The 19,900-nt window shown below is 33.9% G+C and overlaps 1 protein-coding gene across 1 annotated transcript in view; it reads left to right on the top strand.

Annotated features, from left to right (window-relative positions):
* Positions 1-792: 792 nt before the first annotated feature.
* The window catches only part of LRPPRC (leucine-rich pentatricopeptide repeat containing), a gene marked incomplete at its 5' end in the record, with an annotated part of 55,484 nt that continues 36,376 nt past the window's right edge, over positions 793-19,900 (top strand). The window contains 11 exons of the mRNA XM_010076360.1: positions 793-820; positions 3,076-3,133; positions 4,323-4,429; positions 4,640-4,717; positions 5,064-5,117; positions 5,829-5,942; positions 7,145-7,275; positions 8,738-8,823; positions 10,457-10,661; positions 18,763-18,887; positions 19,512-19,618. Of these exons, the coding sequence (XP_010074662.1) occupies positions 793-820; positions 3,076-3,133; positions 4,323-4,429; positions 4,640-4,717; positions 5,064-5,117; positions 5,829-5,942; positions 7,145-7,275; positions 8,738-8,823; positions 10,457-10,661; positions 18,763-18,887; positions 19,512-19,618 (1,093 nt within the window). The remainder of the gene's footprint in view (positions 821-3,075; positions 3,134-4,322; positions 4,430-4,639; positions 4,718-5,063; positions 5,118-5,828; positions 5,943-7,144; positions 7,276-8,737; positions 8,824-10,456; positions 10,662-18,762; positions 18,888-19,511; positions 19,619-19,900) is intronic.

Here is a 19,900-nt window from a genome sequence, read left to right as displayed (position 1 = left end):
CCAAAAAGTTTTATGGCTTCTACCAAGAATTTTCATGTTCTATAAATTATAGGAATATGTCAGGTGTTTTATACTTCAGTGAACTGGTTAGCATTTGATCTTTGGTTTTAACGTGATAATGTACAGAGAAGTGCTTTCCAAGTTCTCCCCTGTTCTAGGAGGGGAGAAATCAGAGTTCTTAATATATTTTTTCTATTTTTTTAAATATTATCTATCTCACTGTAATAAACTTTCTACCTTAAGTAAGATATTTGATTACTTTCTTTTTTGCATAGTATAAATGCATTTATAGCTGCCTCTAGTTATCTGTCTATACTAAAAATCTAACTTTAATGAACAGGAGTCTAAATTTTTGCTCTAGCAAATTGCATGTTATCGAGCGTTTGCTATGTAAAGTGTGACTTGATTGAGTGAAGCTTATTTTCTTGAAATGCTAAATAGAATGAAGTATAAAATAAACAAGTATAATTAGGACATGTTAAAAAATTGAACTGAAACTAAAATATATTCTTTGTAGTCTTAGTTATCTGTTTGAATTGCTGCATTCTTTTAAACTCTTTGGCAGAAACTATGACCATATGCAGTAGAGTAGAAGGTACAATACTGATGTTGTACAAAGTTGGTTTAAACAATATGTGGCAATTATTGTACTTTAAATTTATTTAAATAATTTAATAAGATCCTCAGTATTAATGATTTATGTTGATGTGTTGGTTTTATTTTTTTTAAAAAGATACAAGAGTAAAATCATTTTATTGCTTTTAATTTGTTATCCTTTGCTGCCCTCTTCAGCTCAGATGATGTACATCTTTGGAGCAAGGTAAGTGGAAATAATCCTGTAAAGAAAATCAAGTTCTTTAGGCATGGCATATTTATGATGCATTGCTGAAAGTCTGAATTCTGAGCCTGATAGTTGTAGATCTGATTAATTTGAGCAAGATTTCTGTCAGTGGCAGATTGTACAACTGTATGAAATTGAGTTTTGAAATTGGACAGTTAAGTGTAATTGTGAAAAATCAAATGTGGTGCTACCATGTAGTGTTGCTTATGCTACTCCAACTTCTAGCTCAACGTTGTTACAGCTGAAGGTCATATATAGTTGTAGCTTCTGTAACAAAACCTGCCATGGTTGTGTAATCTGACACTTTTCAATTCCCTTTCCTGCCTTCCCTAAACTTTCTTCCTATCCCTATGCTAGTACTAATAAAATAAGGCACAATGAGGATTTTAAAGTTTCTGTCATATAAATAAGAACATTGAAGGCAAAGATAAAAGAAATCACCTGGATGTCAAGGGGAAGTAACTGATAATCTTGCCCTCCCTGGTATGGGCTACATTAGAAAGACACTGCAATATAATTTGGTCAATACATTTTGCAGAACACTAGAATAGAGGAGATGTTGGCAGATACTGCCTGGGATGTGGTTACAGAATTTGGGAAGGGGTGCACTGTGCTTTTTGTCTTTTTTCTTTGATAATGTACCTGCTGACTAATAAACTAGTACGCGGCTTGCAGTATATTTTAGATTTTGCAAAGAAATCTAGGAATGAAATGGAGATTGTAATTTGGAGTCACTGATTAATGATCTATATAAATTGGGTACAGCTTGTGAGGTGCAGGTTTGTATTATACTACCATTTTATTTTGTGTGAAGGTTATGGTGAGAGGATATTTTTGTCTTATGCCTCTATCTTTCTTCATTTAAAAAATGAAAAGGGAGGGCAGGGAGAAGAAAGAAAGGGGATCTCTTATTTCTCTCATTATGAAATTAATTTTGAAGGACAGTCAGAGGACTGAAGTGATGATGATCTGCACATGAAGTAGTTTCTAGAGTTACTTTTGCTGTTCTCCACAATGGAAGAGAGATATATTTTGTTGTCTCTGATAAATTTATGAGTAAGGACATGTATTAACCTTCTATTAAAAAAAAGCTAACTTGGTAAAGAAATAGATACTTAGCATTAGAAATTATATGACATATTCAGCTTTTTTCTGTAATCCATCCTTTTTGGTGTTCTCTGAGATTTGATGCAGGAGAACTGTGTTCTGACTTTATTGGATTTTATTGTAGTTGTAGGTTCTTCTGTGTGTTGATTTCTCGTAGGAGGATGAGGGCAAAAGGGCAGAAGAAAACTGTAGGTTAACTGTCCACAGTCTCTTGGGTGTTGGTAGAAGGAGAAGTGATAGATAGGGTATTCCATTGCATGTTTGATATTTTCTGGCATTGTTTATCAATTTTTCATTAAAAATTGAAGGTGAGGGTTCCTTTTGTCATTACTTAAAACAAAGCACTTTGACAGTGGGAATGCATCTCCCTCTAACTTCTTTCAGTTTGCATTCTAGAATCATGGCACATAAAGCAAAATTCTTGAAATAGTTAAAATCTCAGGTTTTAACTAAAGATGATGTAATTTCCTTAAGAACAGTCAAGTGGATTTTTGAAGTGATGTAGTTTAGATTAAAATATTTGGAGGCAGGATGTGGGGGCTTTTGGGTAAATGATTCTTTTCCTCTGGAGTAAAATCTATGTGTTCGTCAGTTTGTGTGACTGGTGGAACATGTGCTAAATTTAGTGAAATGCAGTTAATTTTTATGGACACATTTTGTCATCCAAAATTGCACTTATTTACAACAGCTGTAGCAGAGCATGATAAATAGTGTTCTTTTTTTTTTTTTTTTTACGTTTTTGCTTCTTCCAAAATAAAAAATGTCAGCCTTTCAGTAAATTAGAACATAATTGTAGCAGATTCAGGAGTGACGCTGGTTAATATTTGCTTTAAGCAATGTCTTACGATATCTAACTTTTCTGTAGAGTGATACGTAAACAGAACACTAGAGTGTCTGCCTTACTGCCATACCTCAGAAAGCATTTCTGTTTGCGATATATTTTTTTAAGAGAAACCTATTATTTACAAAAAAAAACTTCCTTGTATTTCTTAGGGAATTACTGTGATGTGGTAAAGAATAGTACTTTCACAGAGAAATGCTTTATTATTTTGAGAATTCAATTTCAGAAACTATTTGTCCTTGCTTGCTTCTTTTGGCTGCAATGTACGATTATTCTGTCTTACCAGATAACAGAACTGTTGTACAAGGATGAACGTTATTGCCTGACGCCTCCGGGACCAACTGGTAGAGTTTCAATTTCTATGATTGTAACTTATCCGCAAATCCGTTCATCTGTGTAATGATGGGTTTGAGGGATTACAACAGTAAACACTGATTGCTTCTTTTTGAAAGTGAAATTTGAAAACATGTTGGGTAAAATCCTGATTCGAATAATCAGAGCATATTTTGTGAGATCCATGTGATCTTTTTTAGAATTATAAGGAAATCTTGCTGATAACAGTTTATTTTTCTAAATTTATTGACTGAAATAGAGATTTAGAATGAGCACAGTAGGAGTGCTGAAATACTAAAAAAGAAAAACAAAAAACCAAACCAAAACAAAAAAACAAAACAAAAACCAAAACAAGAAACCAACCAACCAAAAAAACCCCGGTCTTTCACCCTAGTTTTATGTTTAGTAGCTCTTCTGATTTTGTGAAACAAAATGTTACTTAATATCCCACATCTTCTACTTTGAAATAAGTGTGTTTTTTTGTATAATCTGGTTTTCATAAAACAGGGGGTTTTATTCCTCCCATCGGGACTGGAGGGACAAGGGGGCATAGGGAAAGCTAACCTTTGAGAATACAATAATTGATGCTCTTCTCAGCTACAGGACCCCATATATTTTTACACGTGCATAGATAAGAATCTTAACACTATTTGCTAAAATCTGTTAATCTTGATTTTCATTGGCTAATAGGCAACTTCTTCAGTATTAGCTGATCTAATGGTTAAAATATTTTTTGTTTTTATATTAATATTACAATACTTAATGGAATGGAATATAATGGTAATGGAATATAATGGGTAAAATATACAGAATAAATATGCCAAGTGTTAGAAATCTGTTTTTTCTTTTGAGCAATGACAAAATATTTGTGGCAACTATTTGGGGTAGTGGGCAGGAAAGGGGGGTAGGCCTTGGGCAGTACCACTTCTGTCACACAGTAGTGGAAAAAATAGATTGAAGTAAGATTCTGTACTGAAAAGCTGTCACTAGGTCTGAAAATAATTAATATTCCTTTCACTCACCAGTTAGATATGTGCTCCCAAACCACATAATCTCTATGCCTCAGTGATCATTGTTGCCATTTCAGAGCCTCTCATCAGGGTGACATCTCACACCAAAATGATTTCTTATAAATTAATCTTGATAACATGACAGTCTCGGTAATTTTAGTGGAATGCTTTCTCTTGTTTTTTTCCACAGAAGCTGTTGGCTATTTTCTTTATCACTTGATTGACAGCATGAGTGACTCGGAGATACAGGCCAAGGAGGAGCGTTTGAGACAATACTTCCATCAGCTGAAGAAGATGGTACCATTTCATTTTTTGCTACATAATGCCTGTCCTGCCTGACATGTATCTATTAGATTTGAAATTGCTGCTTTTAAGTACAACCAGACCAGTTCTCAATGACATGCAAGAGCTGGAGACTTGAATTACGTCTGAGATAATTTCTGTTAGACAAATTTCGGTTTGGTTGTGTTTCAAAACTCATAATTTTTTCCCTACCTCTTGGTACAGAATATAGTTATCCCTACAATCCTCTACAGCGGCATTTGCAGACTGCTGGACTCCTCTCAAGTTCCTGAATTAACTAAGGTCTGTGATTCTATAGCAATTACTTTGAAGCAAAAAAAGAGTATATGTACTCTGTTAATATATTCTCCTTTGCAAAATAAATAGCTTTATGCATTGATTATATGTAAGGCTTTTAATGTTCCCTTGATTTTTCACTGTTGAAGCTATTTTCATTTCATATATGAAAGTTTTTGAGGAATACATTTAATAAGTACTTTTTCAAGTCAATGCAATAATGCTGCAGAATACATATTTTTTTAACATTGGAATTATATAATTAACTTGAACGTTTTTAACATGATATGCTCACTTAGAGATTGAACTTTTTGGGGGGGGATTAGTGATATCTTTGCTTATTACATTTTAGGATGCAAGGTTATTGTCTCATAAAAAATTCCTGTCTGCAGACAACATTCCAGAAGTAAGTAAATTCACAGATAGCTATGCTTGTTCTTACTGAAACAATAATGTTTGGATATGGGTTTTAGATGAAGTATAATCACTAGCTTTCACATCATGGAAGTATATTAACATTATTTAAATTACCATTTGAAGTTCAGAGGTTACTTTCCAGGGTAGGAGTGAAGGCTATCCAGATTTTTCGCATAAACCTGATGCTTGACCTTGGAGTTGGCTGAGGTTTCATGCCTCAGTTTCCCTGTCTGGTAAATATTTTTTTGAAAGTTCTAGTTAGTTGACAGTGGTGGTTTGAGGCTTAATTCATGCTTATAAATTACAGTGATCCACTTGAGTGGCAGGAATCATATAAATCTATACTGCTTCTAATGGTGGAGTGTCAAGTCTTTGCATCTTTGATCTGAGCAGAGTGGAGATGGAAGAAGAAACAGGCTTCTGTTCCCTACTTCCCTGAACACAAAGAACCGAATACGAGAGAGATAGTAAAGTTGACCTTTGTAGATAGGATACCTAATGCTTTTTTTTACTGTATCTGACTCAAATCTTCAATTAGTCTGTACTACTTAAACAGATAAAAGCACCTTAAATGATTTATAAATTTCTTATACTATGAAAGAGGGGGATTATTTTGCCTGTCTTTTATTAAAGTGATTCGACAAGTTGTTTGGGGAAGGATGTTTTTGCAATTGATGTTCTTTCTGTTACCTCCATTTAGAGCGCTAAATCTGACGTGTCTGCGTTGGAGAGGAAACTAGAAAAGCGAAAAGCTGAAAACCAGCCTATTACAGATGTCTTGAAACAGCTCATACTTGCTCTTTGTGAAGAAGAGGTATCTTAGGCAGTGCAGAGATAATTGGAAACATAGCTATATTTTTAAAGGGACATAAATGACTGTATTATGGAAAGACACAGTTAAGCAAAGACAAGTGCAGTGCTTGAGGTTTCATGGTTTGATGCTTATAAATCAAACATAAGTGCAAAAAGCAATTAAATCAAAAGGTTAACTAATTTCAGCAACACCTTGAATGGCATGTTTTGGGGTTGCTGAAGTTTGTTTACAATAATCTGCAAAGTGAATGATAGTAACAGCTGTGATAGGTTTATCATACATGCCAAATGTCCTTTCAAGCCATGGCTCCGGTCTCTTATATCTAGATTGTCAAGCAACTGATACGTGCACTAGTCATTTGCAATTCAAATATTACTAGGTTGTTAATGCAGGGATTGAAATTCCATTTTCCTGCAGGAGGAAAGCTGTTCTGAGATAAAGGGTCTCTTGCCTTCATTCGGCAGGCGTCCAGCTGTAGTTTACATTCATTTAGTGTGTGTCTGTAATTTGTGGGGTATCACGACACTTTTATTCAGTTTCTTGTTCAGTATGATCCTGCCTATAAAGCTGTATATATAGGAACAGTAATAGTCGTGCAGATGATAGCACAATATTCTCTGTTGCTAAGAATACAATTTAGAAAGAATGATTCTCAGCTGTCTGTTCTATGATTTTGCATATGAAATAAGACTAGAAGCAAACATCATTGTAAGTTCAAAGTGCTCAAATGTATGAATGGGAATGTATAAAAAAATAAGCTTTCTATGGGATCATTAAGTAGTTTTATTCTTTAGAAAGTAGTTTTGTTATGTGTTTGGCAGTGTACCAGGTGAAAATTGTTACGAATTCCGAATAAATAAGAACTATTTTGGAATTTGGGTTAATCATGTTTATGGTGTCTGTCTGGATTTAGAAAAAGAAGCCTTGCCTTAGAACATGCTAGAAATATAAACATAAAGCAAGCAAATGTATTTAGAAATCAACTCAAGTTAATATAAAAGATGTTTTGGAAAAATATTAATTTCTGCAAAATAATTTTCACTCTTAAAATTTGTTAAAGCATTGCAGCACTGTTTTCAAATGTGATCTTACACTACTAAAAGCACTAAAGCAGTCATGTAACTACACACTGAACATATAAGAATCATAATGTCATATTGACTTTTCCTCTAGTTCACATCTTTGCTTTGTTCCTTTTTTAGAATATGCAAAAAGCCCTTGAAGTGAAAGCCAAATACGAACCGGACATGGTTGTCGGTGGCTATGCAGCCTTAATAAATTTGTGCTGTCGACATGATAATGTAGAAGAGGCAATGAACCTGAAAGAAAAAGTGTAAGTACACCGGCACTGAAACATGTCAGAGAGATTTATGCTGATACGCAGACCTTGTTGAATTAAATAGGTTGAGTATTTACCCCCTCATCCATGTTTAATTAGTTTTCCCCACCAATGTGTGTGCATTTGAAACAGCCAAGGGTGTGGTTTTTTGAAACAAAAACTTGCTTTGTATAATTGAATGTCAGAAATAGCTACTTTGTATGGTCAGTAATATTTTTTTTAAAGGTAAATTACTATGTAGTTCTGGTGTTGCTATTGCTATGCAATAAATTGCTATGTAGGATGTGTGTTTTTTTTTTTTTTTAAACATGCATAGTGTCTAAATTGAAGTTGGGCTTAGTTTAAGGGGGGAAAAAAAAGTACCTGTATTGTGTGTTAGAAAGCTCCTAGAATGTGTTTAGAATATGCTGAACCTATATTGTCTTTAGAATAGCAGTATTTCTAAGTGACATTGTTTTAAGGTTCTCAACAAGCATCCTACTTTAAATTTTTATTTTCGGACCTTTGCATCTTGTGTTTGAGAATTAGCTCCCAGCTAAAACATGCTATGCATGACTTATCCTGCAGCAAGTTCTTACAGATCAGCTTTCTGTTTGCCCCTTCCCTTTTTTCCTTGAAAGCCTCTTTTTGGTCTGATGTTACAGGGAATATAGAGCAAGTTATGTGTTGCTTTCAGGTTCTCTGTCTCAGTGCACTCACAAACTATTTGCTTTGGTTTTACAGTAGGTTAGCAGGCAGGTGCTCGTTACACCTTGCTAGTGTTTGAAATTATGTGAAATGGTTGAGCTGAGTATCAAGAAATTTGCTGCTCTGCAAATAACAGTAGTGTATTGTTTTTGACCATACTACCACTCTCATATGATCCCCATGGTGAGCTTGCATGAAGTAAAATTGAGTCTTCTAGTGGAGCTTCACTGCAGAAGCATGTTTTTACTGATCTGCCTCAGGTGTAGCATAGTATTGCTAAGAACTGACTCTTTGAATTGTTACAAAAAGAAACAATAGAGAAGGAATTAATTTAAAACTTCCAGAAAAAGAAGAAAGCAAATACATAGCAGAAACTTAAAAATAGTAGCTTTTAACCTGTTACTGTCTGTGGATAGGTTCATATTCTTTATCAAAAAGGAATATAGCACTGCCCCAGCTATGTGGACTGATTTTTCTTTCCAGGCTTCTGGGGAATACCCTGTTTTATGCAATAACTACCAAATAAGTAATTAAAACATTTGGCTCTTTATAACTTTTGGGATTTGGGAGTGGGAAGGTTTGTGGATAATATTTTTAAATCACTTTTTAATGATGTGTCTTTTAAAGTCATCAGATTTTTCCTTTAATACTTATATCTTTTAGCTCTCAATGCTGCTGTTTCATTATGTAGTTTTAAAAATAAATCTTTAAACTGAGTCCAGAAAATGTGAGCTTCTGTTCATAGAATTCTTAATGTTTTAATTTCTAGCTTCCCTAAGAATTCACCTGTTGCTCTTGACACTGGAAAGTACGTAGCGTTGGTAGAAGTCTTAGGAAGGCATGGTAGACTAGAAGGTAATCCACTTGTTTTCCTTGTGTGTTTCTGCTATATAATAAAGGTATCTTGCCTCAAGAATAAAAATGTGAGTTGATATTAATGGTATATCATGTCCAGAAAAGTGCTTGAACATTTTGCATACAGATTTGCATGTGAATTCAACCAGAGATGCTTGGACAGTGCAGGCCATTAGTTTTAATGGATTGGCAAGCTTGTCATTTACATTTGCACAGCTCAATGCTTTTTGCATTTCTGCAGCTAGTTTTTATTAGCATTGCTGTTTGGATTGAGTTTGAAGATCATGACTTATGGCACAAATTGCGTATGTGCCTAGACTAATGGCTTTGTTTTTGCTTAAGAAGGTCTGAAGGCTGAACATAAAACGTATAAACATAACCTTCTTGTAAGAGCCAAGTATTGCAAAAATTTATTTAACTTCTTGTAAAGTATATATTTTTCTGTTAATATTCTTTTATATGTTTGCTATTGAATTTTAGAGGCAATCTGTCATACTGCCTGTAAATTTTGGCTTTTAACGAGTGTTCTGCAAACTGCATGTTATGTATTTCTACATGTTTGCATTAAGCAGTTAGCTCTTTAATTTCTGTCATTTAGTCTAATATAATTCAGTAATTTACAATATTTGGTTGATCTTTAAAAGAACTCTAGACCGTCATCAACTTTAAAAGGTGATTCTGAATATCGAGTTCTGTGAATTTGTAGAAGACTTAACAACACCGTAACAAGTGTTGTCCAAGCCTAGACACAAAATATTATTATTTTATATAAAACACTATACAGTAAAATACAAAAGCTAATGTAATTTTCTTTCTTGTAAGATATATCTTTGACATTTGTATTGGCCTCATTAAGCTTCCTATTACGAAAATAATAAACAAAGCCGATGTTTTCCAAATAATAATAAATCAGATCATGACCACCTCTACATTAAAGCAGTTTGAAAAGATTAGCTTGCTTTTAAGAGCATAAATGTCCCTCAGAAAATAAAACAGTTCATAAATGTAGCTAAATGTAAAGTGGTCAAAACATTCTGTCTATGCAATAATTAAGAACATTACAAAAATGCACTTATTCCATATACCAAAATGTTTGTTTCTGCCTTACTAATGAAGCTTAATGAACCTAATGTTTTAACGTGCAGTCTGTTAGAAAGCTTTCATTGGCTCTCCTTGGCTAATTAGTATCGACACAGCAAACAGGCCCTATCGGTATCAGACCATTAGTCTGGCTGTATATACAGTGTAAACATATCTTTATTATCTGGCCTCGTGACAAGCCATCTGCTGAAGAAACAATGGAGTGATTTAGCAGATGTTAGCATTGAACGATAAAAGCATCCATTTAGTAGAATCCTGCAGCTATAGGGCAGACTATACAGGGTTATGTGGTGCAGAGTGGGCACACAGTTCCTATCTATAATTTGTAGTCAAAGTTGCAGCAAAATGATAAAACCATGCTATTGTGGATTTATAATTGTAGTCTCGTTTAGAAATGCAAGTAGTAATTAACTTGAAATCGGCATTATACACCAGAATTTACATTCCTGCTGGGTTTGAAATGCTGTTTTAATAGCAGTTTGTTTTCCCTTCATGAAATTACCTAACAGTCTTTTGTGTTGTTTCATTGTAGATGCTATTGACATTCTAACAGAGATGAAAGAGAAGGATGTTCCTATCTCAGACAGAACAGTTGCATCTTTTTTCCGCATTCTTAATGCCGCAGCCATGCGAGGTGAAGTTGAAACAGTGAATCGATTGCATGAGACCATTGTGAACTTGGGGTTGGCAGAAACTGCTGCCCTTCATTCCCCTCTGATTACAGTTCACCTTGAAAAGTAAGCGATGTTTTGTTTCATCTGAAGCCCAGTTATGATAGTGATATTTATTTGTGTTATATGGCCTGTGTATGCTATATACAGCTGCACATTCATGTCTGAAAGTGCTCACACACATAAACATGCACACATGCATGCACATATAATACTTAAGTGGTCTAGGAATAGTAATGAACAAATGTTTTCTTAAGTTAGGTAAGTCTGTTTTCATTGGTTACACAGCATGTCATGGTCTCTGGGAACAACGGTTGTGTTTTATGGACACATCAGAGATGAAGTGGCTATATATTGGAATATGCTTATGAATTGGTTGGTTCTAAAGTCTGTTTGACAAGATAGCTATTCAGAGCATGATAGCTATATTCTCAGCTCCTGTGGTTAAGTAGTATATGTTTTCCCATCAAAACAGAGTTATTTTGCTGTGCTATCCAGTACGTCACAGGTAAGTTGAAAGGAGGTTGTTGAACACTGGATTTTTAATTCATGTAATTTAAATAATTTGATGTTATTGTTCTGTTGCTGAACTGCTATTGCTATGTTGCTGAACTTAAAATTCAAAGAAAGTAGTCTGGTTTGTCTATTGGGATTTTTTTTTTTCTTTTTCCATATATACTTTTAATTCTGTTTAGTAGAGAAAAGGAAGTTCATACATTCAGCCTGGCAGGAAGTATCTGAAATTCCATGTGTCATGTTCCTTTGCATAAATTTTCATTGCGAGGTGAAGGATATTTGAGTTAAGGTATGTTTGAACTATATAGCAATTTCTTACTAAAATTGAGCCAAGAATCCCTTTTCACTTCCTTTACCATATGCACAATCCTTTTATTTTTTTCTTATGTCATTTATGTAGTAGCTGGATTTTAATCTCTTGCAGCTAGGCTTGTTCATCAATTTCTTGCAGTTCAGTTCATGTGTATGAAGTGTTCTTGGCTTAAATATAACACCTATGAAATAAGATATTTTTTCATAGTATCGTGTAAGATGCCAAATAATGTTTCTGTTAATGTGTAGAGTTTTTTAGTTTTGAGTATTCTGCGTATGCAAGGTCTGTAACATTTTCTGTATTCAAAATTCTTGTCAAAAAGATGTAACTCTTGGTAGATGCATGAACAGTCTCTTCTCAAAATAGTATTTTAGTGTAGTGGTCATCAGTTAAGAATATAGCATGCATTTTTTCAGTCAGCAACACTGCCTTGGCTATATCACAGGACAAGGCAAATGTTTATGAAAGTAATTTAACTGCAATCATATGTAACTAATGTGTTGGAAAAATATTCAATACGCTTTGCAGTGTGCAGTAAGAGCAGCTGCATTTTACATGACTGCTTTATGCACGTTGACATGCAAGCTGTATGTGACGCTACTTGGGTTCTTTTCACTCCAGAAGTAGTATATGGTGATGTAAATAAAGATGTGATCATGTGTGGATGCAAAGGGAGACCGTAAAGAGTGTTATTTTAGTTTGATTCCACGTTCTTTTGGATTATAAATGTTTGGTAAAACTTTCTAAAGTTTTTTGTTTTTCAATAAAGAGACTCTTGATGAGACTAGATTTTTAAAGGAGAAAGTAGTTCCATACTGTGGAAGTATATGAATACAGTTACTTGCCTGTATAACTCTTAATTCATTTAATGTATATAAATAAAATGCAAAGTAAGCTAATTTCCTATGGTTTTTTTGCTGCCTTATGGGTGGAGAGACAGAAGGGGGATGCTTTCCTGCATTGTTTGCTTGGGAGGAATAATGGTATTTCACTGGGTTTTTTTGGTTTCTTTTTGGTTTGGGTTTTTTTTTGTCTTGGAGATAGTAAGAGTTTTTGAAAGTTAGGAGTGACTGAAATAAGTGTTTGTTACTTCTTGCAGCAGTAGTGCTTACTATTTGCCATCCTACAGTTCAAATACGCTGAATTGCTGTCATTTAGCTGCAGGTTGTCAGCATACCTCTGAAATTAGCTCTGTGATGTTCTTGGGTTTTTTTGGGTTTTTTTTTGTTTTTTGGGTTTTTTTTAAGCAGTGCTAGTGTTTTGTGTTCTTAGTTTATTAATTGCTTTTAAGGAATCTGGTTTACTTTTGAAGGTTTCTACAATTGTAGGTGTAAAATGTTTTCATCTACCCTTTTTTCTCTATACCCAGTCCTGAATATTCGAAAGTTCTTGTTAAGTCCTAGCAGTACAGCATGGAAAAGAAAAAATTGTTGATGATGAACAGTATAACTTGACAAAAGCTAACAAAATCTAATAATCTAGTAGAATGGACATGTTGCCTTTAGTATTTTGGGAAATATTTAACTAAAGTAACTGGAGAGTCAATTCATACTATCTTGGTTTTTCTTTTACCATGAATAAATTCAAGGGGAACCACTCCCCTGCTTTTAATTGTATGATTTTTATTAATGATTCTGAATAGTTTCTCAAGATGGTGAAATCACATGAAAAATAGAGACAGTCCATGCATGGAATCTTGGTCTGTCGTCCATGGTGATACAGCTGCTGTGGACAGTATGATAAAAATCTTACTACTTTCTAAAAGCTGCAAGGATATGAAGAGCTTGTACCTTTTCTTAAAACATATCTTACTTTTTGAACTGATTCTTCCAACTGTTAATAACTGGAAAAGGTTGTGTTACCTACACCATATAAAATTTCTTCTGATTTTAAGGATTGTAGTTTTGGCTTTTACCTTCTCTACCAACTGTCAGGGGAAGCCTATTTGAACATGAACCATTTTACAAACCTGAAAAGGTTTGTGAAGCTAACTTGCTCCTGTCCTGTATGATACTTTGATAATACCTATTTACAGGATGATAAATTACAGTAACTACTGATGAGTTTTTTTCATCTTCCAAGAAACCTGCACGAGCCAACTTTAGAACAAATAAGAATAGGAATACACATCTTAAAAACTTCATGTGGTTCCTGTCTTTTCATTAACAGATGTTTGTTTCTACTCTCCTTGAATAGTAACCTTGGAGAAAAAAATGAAACAAAATATCTTCAGCTTTGAAATTTACTAATTCTCTGTATCAGGAGTACTCTTAAGCAGAGGGAAGAAAATGTGCAAGTAAACTGTGAAAACCTTGTTACAGACTGTATGGACAAAATATTTTGTAGTTTTAAGTCAGTGAATGCAAACATTTAATATCTGTTTTTTAAATTATAAAAAGACTAAAGCTGGATTGTGTTTATTTAAAAATGGTCGGTATATTTTAATACAGCATTGTCCAGTAGAGCATTGTGCTGGTTTTTGATTAATCTTATATGATCCATTTTGTTTAGTTTCTTATGCAGTAGATACAGTATGAATCTAGTGCCTTGACAATTTTTCTTCTCTTGGTTTCACAGAGTTAAATTCAGCTGTGATTTTGTTTGAGATTATTCTGTAGCACATATAAGTTAGTTTACTTCCAAATTTACTTTTAAAAATAGGCATATTTTTAAATTAGGTAATATTTTTAGTGGGGAAAAAGTATCCCTAGTGGGGAGAGGTTTTTTCCTAGTTTTTAGTGGCTTTATTTCAAATATTTGTATTAAAACTCTGTATGTGTTGCAATGAAATTAGGAATTTTTGGCTCTCTTACTCCATTATTGCAATTAGGAATTTAGCATCGTCAGTGCCAAAGGACAAAAGCGTCTCATTTGCCCTATGGGGACAGGACAGTGATAAGATGATTTTTTGTCAAGGATCATTGGGTCGTAATTAAGTTACATTCATGGCTATTGCTTTTTGAAGGATGATTGGTAAATGACAGGCTTCATGTGCTTGGTACGGACAGTGTTCACTAGGATTTTTTCTCCCTCTGTCAGAAAATCCTGTTGAGTCTGATAATGTAAATGTGGCATTTTATTCTGAACAAAAGAGCAGGGAAATGAGCTATCTTGTCTAATCATTCAGTTGTTTAACACCGACTTCCAGTTTAGACTCAATTGGCTGGAAAGCACTTGACATGTGAAGTTAGTGCTGTTCGGAACGCGTGTTTGAGTAAATTTTAAAGTAAGTGACAGCTAAATTGTACCTAGGGAAATTACAAAGCCTTCAACACAGTTAATTTTTTGGGGAGGATTAGTTGTAATTGCAACACAAGTCTCCTTGAAGATTCCTTAGTATAGCAAATGAACAGAAAAACATTTAGCTCTTTCAAGAGCCCGTTCTCTTTTAACAGAATAATTTTTGTAAAGCTGATTGTACCTTGTTGAATTGACTTCCCTCTACACTAACATCTGCTTCAGATTTGTAGAGAGGGATTTGTTTTACTAGTCTACCCACCACCCCCACCCCAGAGAGTCCCTTTTTTCTTTCTACCTCTCTAGTGATTTCAGGTTTGAGAGCTTTTCAATCAGTAAGCCCCTTAGGTAAATTGCCACTTCACTAAAGCTTTATGCATAATGTTGCAGCACTTCATTCCAATTAAAATCAATATTTGGAGTCTTATTTTTAACAGGCAGACTCTCTGGTTGGGAGAGTTGTTTATTACAAGTAAAAGGGTTAGATTTACTGCTACATTCTTGAAGCAAGAGGGGAGTGGCTTGTTGAAATTGAAGGGGGATGTTAGATCCATGCACGTTATAGCCAGGCGTGCTACGGAGTGTGTTCTGCAAACACTCAGACATTTGAGTAATTTTGTCTCTTCAAATAGCTTTGTGTGAATAAAATTGCCCACACAAATATTTTGGAAGATTGTGCTGATAGTGTCTTGGACTTCATAGGAATCCTAAACAGAAACCAAATGAATCTAAAAATTTAGTACATCTTAACCCTAGCATCAAATCAGTTGAAAAATAATGCTGAAGTAGGACTCTTCTGGGATTACATAAGGGCCAAGCATAATACAGTGATGACTGAGGCTCCTTCTGTCATTCAAAAGGAATAGTATATCTTCTTTGTTGAAAGAACAAGTTTCAATGAGAGGGAAAAATACAGCTAATCTTTAAATGGAACAGGTATTAGCCCTGAACAGATAATATTTGTGAGTGATTTAAAGCTGTAGTATCTGCACAACTGAAAATTAATTATGGATCAACTGTGTTCACATTTTAAATGCTACTTTGTCCAGGCTGACACCAGAAGTCAGATTTTTCCAACATAGCTATGAGTATATGGGCTTTATTTCTTTGACTTGATCTATATTAATTAGATAGTAATTTTGGGCCTGGCTTTTAATGCAGTAGTGTAGTTTGGGAAGATAAAAGGGTGTTTTATGTGCATAAGTTTGTACAGAAAGATTGACAAATATTTTCAAATGTACGGCTGTTAGCTTCAAATCCTTATGTCTACATAGTGTTTCCTTAAAACAAGGAAAATTTTTTTGGTGCAGTTCTTTTTTTAAGTTAGGGAGTCATAACAAGAAGCATGTCAAAATGTTACTTGTGCTTGAAGTTTGAAGCCTACAATATGTTCCAGATTTTCATTGGGCTTTTCTAACAGAGTTGTGAAAAAAAAGTAGTAGAAAAGTAGTTGCTGGTACTTACTTGGAATTAATTGCAGTTTATGACAATTAAGAAGTACTGCAGATTGTTGAATAAATCGTGTTAACTCAAGTACAAGCATAAACTTGATTTTTTTGTAGTAGTAGTACAAACAATTTCTTTGTAGAGGCTGAACTTTTATACCTGTTGTCTTATAGCTGGTTGTTGCCAGTTCTATCATTTGTCTCTTTTGTAAATGCAGTTTTTCTAGTAAACTGTGGGTGACTGGTTGGTTGCTTCAGTGCAAAAGAATAAATAAACCAGATTTCGATAGATTCAAAACAAATATCTAGTAAATTAGTGTGTAGGATACTGACCTCCTTAAATGCAGACTTATTCAGGTGCCTTTGAGCAGTAAGTACCAGTAACAAGTACAATATTTCCATTTTTGTTATCTCAGTTCTTAGCTGACTTTTTTCTCAGCATATACAGTATTAATGCCTTCAGAAGTATACATTTAGAGACTATAAAACTCTTAATGTTCCTGTTTGAATGACATTCCAATTATTCATTTGTTTATTGATAGCTTTGACCTAAAAACAGTCACTTTAATCCTTTAGGAATACAGCCAAGACAATACTATGGCTGTTTGAGCATCAATCTGAAAAGCTGGATTTATCACTGAAAACTTGAATGTGTAAATGTTGTTGTGCCTCCTTAGAAATTGAGTAGTTTTCTGTAAAACTGTTTTTTTTTAGGTGTTAACTGAACTTGCATCTAAAGCAGGAGAAAAATAGTGATTATATAAAGCTTTCTATCTGTCTATAGTAACTACCATAGTATTTCTCTTTTATGACAGTAATCTAGCCTGCAACATCTACTTGCAGTTTTGAAATTAACCTGTAATTTAGTCTTCACCCCAAATGACAAAAATTCAAATGACTCCATGGGGTGCCAGAAGATGCACTGTAAACAGGGCTGCGTAAGGGGGTTAAGGTAGAAATCCATCATCTTAGGTTCATTTTCAGAAGCTTGTATTACTGAACAAAATTAATTCTTCTGTGTTTTACTCTTAAAATTTTTAAAATATTAGGCTAGATTAAGATAATATGTAGTCGTCTTTGAAAAAGCGAAGTTTGTGCTGCACAGGAAATTTAATGTGAGGAAAGGACATTTGAATTTGGCTTGTTTTAACATCTTAATTTGTTAAGGTTTAGTTCATCAATAATACAGTTGCTTCAGGAATGCAAAGTCATTATTTCAAGACAGTTTTATTATGGCCTTCAGGTGCTGCTGTTAAGTGAAGGGTTCTTGGGATTGGTTTTTTTGTTTGGTTGGTTGGGTTTTTTTTCCCTTGCCTACTTCCACCACTCTTTATTTGATAAGCTTTTTGAAATCTAGAATGCAGTCTTATTGACAGTTTGGCTACTTGCTACATTTTGTGTGTATCATCTTGGTTTGTTTAAAATTCACTTTAAGCTTCCTCTGCGAAGAATAACTTCACGCATTGTTTTACCAGTGTTTCAGTGGTTATGCTCTGTTGGTTTTGGTTTGATTTTTAGGTTGGGTGGTAATCCTTTGAAAAAGAGTCTGCAGCAGGTGATTTGGTTCTGTTAGTTGCACAGTGTAGAATGTTGATTTATATTTGTTGTTATTTTAAGTTCCAGATCTGATTGTTTTTATGGCTTTTCAGTTGTGCGTTTTAACTGTGTGTACTTCTGAATGTGTTAATACTATATATGTAGGGGGAAAAAAGTCAGCAAAGGACTGAGATAACAAAAAATGGAAATCTTGTTACTGGTACTTAACTGTTCAAAGGCTCCTGACTAAGTGCATTTAAGGAAGTCAGCAGTTGACACACTAATTTATTAGTGCCCTGGTTATATAGTAGTGCCATGGCTCTATGTGACATGGATAGGCCAACATAAAATACATTTTGGTACCTTAATATATTGTTGAATTAGTTGCAAAAGTCACATTTTTATTGCAGAAAATATGCATTGGATTCTGACCTTTATACAGAATGGAAAAACACTAGCCCTGCAATTCTGATGAAATGGAAATCAGCAGATGATTTAGAGCTAGTTTGTTAAGGTGTAGAACAAGTATAAAGCAATCTAAAGAGTTGTGGTTCACTTAGTTAACTCTTGAGATCTATAGTGAAATAGGAATGCTGTTGAAAAATTTTAAAGAGCTTAAAAATTGAAAATGTCTAAACAGAGATATTTGGAGGTAATATAATGTGCACAGTATTACTAACAAGAAAAATAGAACTCTTAAATACAAACTGAAATTTCCATGGAACTGGGGTTTTGTCACAATAGTACATAGCAGAACGTCAGAATTTTATTTCAAAAATCAAGTGTGTCCAATGATGAAGAGTATTTACACCTTTGGTTAATTTATAGTGAACAGTGGTCATGCAATCAAAAATTATATGACCAAGAAATTTAAGCGTAAATTTCTACTTCTGTTTCCATTTCTCTGTCTGTCAAGCATACATAGTATTTGCTTTGTAGGAAAACTTTACATGTTCTTTAAAAATAACTGTAGTGTGTTGGGGGGGGAAATACACTCTTGTATTACAGACTACTGAATGAGTTTTGCTTAAAATTTTCAAGACTAAAGTGGGTTTAGCATGCACTGCTCCTGCTTGGAAGGTTTGATTGTTTTTATTCTTGTTTTGCTTCATTCCACAAGGGATGACATGCCTGCAGCTCTGGAAGCTTTAGTCAACTGTTATAAGAAGTATGGTAAAACTCTTCAGCTTCATAACATCTACTGTAGACTGATAGAAAAAGGAGATGCTGATCTTCTGCAAAAGGGTTGGTTGCATGTAGTCAAATGCTGTCTGATTATATGGAATGTTTTCTGGATGCTTTTCTTCTATGATTTGCATATAATTTCTTTCATCTGAAGTAAAAAGGTGGTTTGTGTTTATATGTGTAACTTTAAAGCACTTAAATGATGCCTGTGTTCTTCAGGTTGAAAACTAACACTGATTTTTAAATGTAGAAGAATCATAATGCTTAGATAATACAGCACGAAGCTCTCAAAGATTAGTGCTAATACTTGTTCAAGCTGTTAAGAAACAACTTGAAAGTAACACAATACTAAAAACCAATACATCTGCTTTTCAAATCGTTGTGCAGTTAAGAAATCCTGTATCCTCGCTCTCTACAAGTAGAGAATGCTAGTATATAGTCTAACTATTTTGTTGAATGTAATTCAAAATATAGTGCAGATAAACAGGAAAACAATCAATTGCAAAGCTGCAACAAATTGTGTAATATGTTGTAATAATTTTTTATATTTCAAAATTTATTTCTTTATAGCTTATTCTTGGAGTTTTGTGATGCTTTGAAAATATTAGTATTAAAAATATCTGATTAATATATTAAAATGCTTCAGTATATTTAGTAAATTAATGAGTTTTATTGTCTCTTTAGTTTCAGATTTTATAAGCAGAGAATATGGTGACATGATGGCTCTTTATGATCTCTTCTTCGCTTTCTTGCAAACAGGAAAATACAGAGAGGCCAGGAAGGTCATTGAGGTGGGATTTTAAATGTAGTACTCTAGTTGTGGAGCTATTTAGACTCTTAATTAGAAACATTTAAAGTTTTTAACCTTTAATTAGACTTGTTCTAATTCATGTTAATAGAATTCAATCCCAATACTAAAAAAAAAATCTCGACCAGTTTTATTTTGTATAATTACAGTTCAGAAGAGAGACAGTCTTGTTATATATTGAAATTGTTTCCTCACTTTTCAAATTTGCTGTTATATATCAAAATGATATTTGCATATTAAATATTGGATTGTGGAACAATTAAAT

Source organism: Pterocles gutturalis, unplaced genomic scaffold, assembly GCF_000699245.1.
Source record: "Pterocles gutturalis isolate BGI_N339 unplaced genomic scaffold, ASM69924v1 scaffold24513, whole genome shotgun sequence".
Classification (NCBI taxonomy): Eukaryota; Metazoa; Chordata; class Aves; order Pterocliformes; family Pteroclidae; genus Pterocles; species Pterocles gutturalis.
Note: the sequence above shows the minus strand (reverse complement) of the source record. Positions and strands in the feature narration are given on the sequence as shown.